Here is a 5,322-nt window from a genome sequence, read left to right on the forward strand (position 1 = left end):
TTTACCTGCAATTTGGACATTGTAACCAAGTACAAAACCCTAAACCCAATTGGTCTAAAATCCAACTAGTGTCAATTACAAATTTTGTTTGTGTTGAAAAAAGGTTAATTTTTAAATTAGTCCATAAAAAATAAGATATTTTTAAAATTTATTTTTAAAATTTTTTTTAATTAAATTGGTCCTTCAAAGATTGCGAATTAATCATATTTGTCCTCAAGTCACTCCATTAACAATTTTTTTCAAAGATTAATGTTGTAAAATGTTAATTAATAACATATATAATACTTGATATGTCGAATTGGATATTGACCAAATATGTTTATGAGAATTTATTAATTTAGTCATTTTTCCCAATTATAAAAATGCTATTCCTAATATGACCTAGTAACTAGATTGATTTTCGTAAATATATTTAGTCAATGCCTAATTGAACATGTTATGTGTCATGTATGCTATCAGTTAATATTTCACATCATCAATCATTGACAAAAATTGTGAGTGGAGTAACTGAAAAACATATATGAATAATTCGTAATCTTTGAAGGACCAATTTAATTGAAAAAATCTTTTTGGCACGAATTTGAAAAATACCTTATTTTTCAAGGACTAATTTAACTATTAACCCGTCGAAAAAAATAAAGCATTGATTAGAAAAAGAAGCATCACAAAGAATTAAAGTGATTGTATTGGAGAAAACATTGAGTCTTCTAAAATAAAATCATTCTCTAAAGCTTTTATATTAATCACATTTTCTAGTTCTTAAAGATTCAAGGTAAAATTCACAGTCAACGATTGAAGTCAAGAATATTTCTTATAATGCCAAATCCTGACCTCTTTACATAAATTGAATAATAACTTCAAATATAAAGGTTCAAATTAAGCAATTTCAATATCATTGGAAAACTAAGACACATAATTCAAAACGATATCCAAATGTCGCATAAAACAGTGAGGATAACACCGCATATGCAAGAGAATTCTAGCTACACGAGGCTTCGCATATGCGAGTGATTTCTGGGTACTCGGACCAAGTTTCTTCGATCTCCATTAACTTGGAGCGTGAATTAGTATTTTTGGGCTCTATGGCTCACCCAGAGGTTGTAGTTGAAGGGAAAAAAGGCTAACAGGAAAAGGGAATTCAAACAAATATCACCCAAATCACATAAGAAATTACGGACCAAGGAATTTAATTTATAATTATTGTACAATTAACAATATTAAGTATTAACAATCATATATACAGGGATGAGAATGTACAAGATCCCTACCTAATCTCACTGAAATAATTCCTCCTTACAGGCGACTCCTTTTAAGAAAGAAGAATTCGGAAGCATGTCGACCAACCCCCCAAACCTAACATTTAAAACCTATATATCTTACAAGAGACAATCCATGTAAACTCAACTAACACTAATGGCCTTTCCTTGATTGTCAAGCTCTCTACTCAGTTTCAGGACAAATTTTGCAGGCTCTCTGGTCAAGACAATGTTCCCTCTCGAATCTTGGACGCTAGGACTTGAATCATTAGAACCCATAACAATTCTGCATGAGTCTGGCGCGTCTGATCCCATTTCAACACCATAATATACCAAGTGGTCTGATATGCTATTCCCACTCACCGACCTGCATGATAATACACTACCTCTTGACAATAGAGTTTGGATAAACAACACTAGTCTATCATAAAATTAATGGATAATCTTTGGTAGTTGGATTCTTATTATTTTCCATAAATTTGTAAAATGGAAACAGTAAATATGAAAATAGGAAATTTAAACATAATGTAAACAACTCTCAATTTTCAATAGCGCTCGTGAAATTCACTGCAGCAGCAAAGTTTACTGTAGTCTATACTATTTAATGGGATTATGACCAAAAAGATTGACTTACCTACTGCAAGTTGGATCTTCACCAGATCCATCACAAACCTTCTCAACCCGATATACCAGACTTCCTAATCCAACGTTATAAAGCCACACCTGCAGTGCACAACAATATCTCAGATTCAAGAACTGGTAAACAAGTGAATCAGGTGCCACAGGTTTGCACAGATCACTAATGACAGCAGAATGGACAACACAAGAAAGCCAGTATAGTTCAAGCAACAAACAACCTGATAGAAAGAGCATTAAAAAAAAAAAAAGAATAATGAGTTTGGAAATAGAAAGCTTTCTCTCATTAAGGGTATGAAAAGGTTTGATGTCCAAAAAAGGCAAAAAGGAACATGAGAAAAATCGTAGCAAACTGCAACCATCAGTGCATAATATGATTAATGATTCCCAATATTTTAAACTTAGGTTTTAAAAATATAGCAGTAAACAAGTGAATTTTTATTGACCAATAACACGGGAATTGAAACAACGAAGCCAGATAATAATATAGACGTGCAGAACATATTTTTTATACATATAACGTGTAATCAGTATTCACCGCTGAAGGTGAAATAATAGATGACAATAACATTGCGTTTGGTCTCCTTGTATTCATAGAGGAATTTATATCCACATTGAGAAATTGGAAGGCTTTGCTTCATTGATGGCGGTTCTCTTTGTACTTATATTTGTGAAAATGATCTCTTATCTCGATTCCTCCTATTTCATAATCCTCCGTTCATCTTAATAAAATTCTTTTATCCCCAACCCCCAAAATAAATAAATAAATAAAAAGTAGATGAAATAGTCAATGAACATTTTACACAAACAAGAATGCAACCTATTAAACTTTTTAAAAAATATAACAGGTCTGATACATATGATGCAAATTTTCATCACTTCATTAAGCCATAATGCCTAACCTCTCTTGGGAAATGGTGGTATGTCTTTGATGGTAAATAGTAATAATATGGTGGCAAATGGGGAACAATGTCGTGGTCATGTGTCACACGCAACGTATTTGGAACAAGTGTGCTATACAGGGATGCAAAAACAGCATTTCCAATTCGGGGTTGTCCAAATGTCATAACCTGAACATTCTTTTCACATCGATTCACCTGTAGAAAGGTCAAATCAAACAATAAACTACTTCATATGTACAAAGTAGGAAAAATCATAGAAGGGGAGACAAAATAGCAATTCAAAGACTTTTAGTTTGGGCATTGGACACTATTCCAATTAGATTTTTGAAGATTAATCAAGATAGAAAAAGAGGTCTTATGAATTTGGTATTAATCCATATTGTAAATATTAGACAAAATTTTTTGCATTAGTGCTTATTACACAATACACCCGTCATTTACCCAGCCCAAGAACCTGAAATGCAAAATAAAACCGGATTTCCAAACACAATGGTTCCACTTCCACAAGATATTATTTAAAAATTTTGCTTGATGAAAAATGCAGATATTAATCATGAAAAGTAGTCGAAGGAAACTTGAACCACAAAGGGTGCATAATGTCCAGCTTTGCAAGATAAGTAAACCGTAATTATAATTACCGTTAAATCTAGACCACAAAATGCAGCCATTGCTCCTCCCATTGAATGTCCAAGCACAATAATTTGAATATTTCCATAAAATTTCTTTGCCCTGTCGACAGCATCCAGAATTGCGGGACGTATTGTTGTGTTGTGGTATGCATTATAAAATCCACGGTGTACCTAGAGAAAATGGTAAGAGTATATCAAACCCAACATTGATAGAACAGAGAACTAATAAGGCTTAACCTTTTAACAGCACACACCATTGCATCATCCATGCCCGGATAATTTATTTCATGCTGCTTCCAGTATAAATCTTCTATCCAGTTCTGTAAGCTGTATAAAAACAGTTACAAACTGATTATCCTCGAATAACTCAAACAACAAAACAACAACAACAACAACAAACCCTTGAATGAGATGCATCTAACAGACTTGAAGTGTTTGACTTTTAGAAAACTATATGAACCTTTGGATTTCTAGACCCCAAATACTGAATGAAATAAATGTAAGCCAGTAAAATGTGAACCTGTGTTCATTAGTTCCTCTGAATGCAATGATAATGGCATGCGGATCATCAGCCACTCCAACAAATGCCTAGAATAAGCAGAGATTATAACATCAGAACAAAGGGTACACTAATAAAATAAAATAACAAACGAGAATCTATTAATTCTATATAAAGGAATATTGTTTCTACAAAGATTTTTTCACCCACCTGCAAGCAGTGCTCAACATCAACCACCAACTCTATAATTTCAAATCCCTGTTTCCATTTTAAGATCTTTATTAAAGAGCCAAATTCATAAGATACCAAAACATAATAATTCAAAGCTCTAAGACTTAAAGTGAATATTCAATGTAAAAATAAGATTCACATTCTTAGCACCTCAGTCAAGCCATCACATCTAGAGCATGTCCAAGTAAAAAGCGCTGTTAAATCTGACAAGTATACCTGCAAGAACCAGTCCTATTTCAGTCCTTTTATGCAATATGTACAGATTTCCAACACTATTTTGCTTTCACAAATAGAAGCTTAACCAAAGCAAAGTTTGAAGTTGAAATTTTCATTATTAATCCTGAATTCTTTATCAAACTTTTAAGATATGATTAGGAAACAAATAATATTTATAATTTCAAAGAAGCTTTGCTATACAGCCTAGATGATGATAATATAAAATGCCCATAGAACTCACCGCAGATGCATATTGCACTAATATTGTAGCAAGTGTATGGTTGTACTTGGGAAGATTAACCTTGTCCCTAGCCTTTAAGTCTGCCAAATTGAAAACAACACATAAGTACACAAACATGAAATGCTCACAAGACTCTGATTCACAGCACGGTTTCATCATATAAGATGAATTAACATTTGTTCGGGTATCATGTAGACATAATGACATATGTGCAGTGTAAATCATTCACTGAATCTTCAAAAAATGAGAGAAGAAAGATACTATTCATTGTGTCATGTAGCGTAAATCAGATAATCATTGTTGCAGTCATGAATGATATATCTTCAGTGCATTATCCAAATCAATACAAATAAAAGGACATGAAAATCTTCTGCAGAGTTTTAAAATGTCATTTGCCAACAATATGATCTATTTGAACTATTTTCAAGTTGGGTATATTGTTATTGAACAAAACTGGTACTGATTTTATGTCCCATAAAAAGAAAACCACACTCTGTAGGTTTAACCAACAACGACCAATATTCCTCCGACTAGATGGTATGGGTTAAATAAATCAAACAACTCTAAACTGCCCCTTTCATAAACCATCTCTGAGACTCTGAATCTCTGTAAACAAACAATCAAAACCTAAGTGTATTGTAATGGATTATCCTGTAACTTTTTTCTTTCCCTCACTAATATGATCACAAATGACACAACCAACAATCATCAA

At 32.7% G+C, this 5,322-nt stretch overlaps 1 protein-coding gene across 4 annotated transcripts in view; it reads right to left on the reverse strand.

Moving 5' to 3' along the window:
• Positions 1,164–5,322, reverse strand: part of LOC107613545 (lipase) — a 5,361-nt gene continuing 1,202 nt past the window's right edge. For all 4 annotated transcript variants that reach the window (XM_016315593.1, XM_021109587.1, XM_021109588.1 and 1 more), the window contains 9 exons: positions 4,611–4,690; positions 4,304–4,369; positions 4,133–4,180; positions 3,944–4,011; positions 3,678–3,750; positions 3,433–3,594; positions 2,795–2,989; positions 1,891–1,979; positions 1,164–1,623 (listed from right to left, as the gene is read on the reverse strand). In XM_016315593.1, the coding sequence (XP_016171079.1) occupies positions 1,401–1,623; positions 1,891–1,979; positions 2,795–2,989; positions 3,433–3,594; positions 3,678–3,750; positions 3,944–4,011; positions 4,133–4,180; positions 4,304–4,369; positions 4,611–4,690 (1,004 nt within the window). In that variant the 3' untranslated portion in view covers positions 1,164–1,400. The remainder of the gene's footprint in view (positions 1,624–1,890; positions 1,980–2,794; positions 2,990–3,432; positions 3,595–3,677; positions 3,751–3,943; positions 4,012–4,132; positions 4,181–4,303; positions 4,370–4,610; positions 4,691–5,322) is intronic.

The sequence above is a fragment of the Arachis ipaensis genome, chromosome B08 (assembly GCF_000816755.2).
Source record: "Arachis ipaensis cultivar K30076 chromosome B08, Araip1.1, whole genome shotgun sequence".
NCBI lineage: Eukaryota > Viridiplantae > Streptophyta > Magnoliopsida > Fabales > Fabaceae > Arachis > Arachis ipaensis.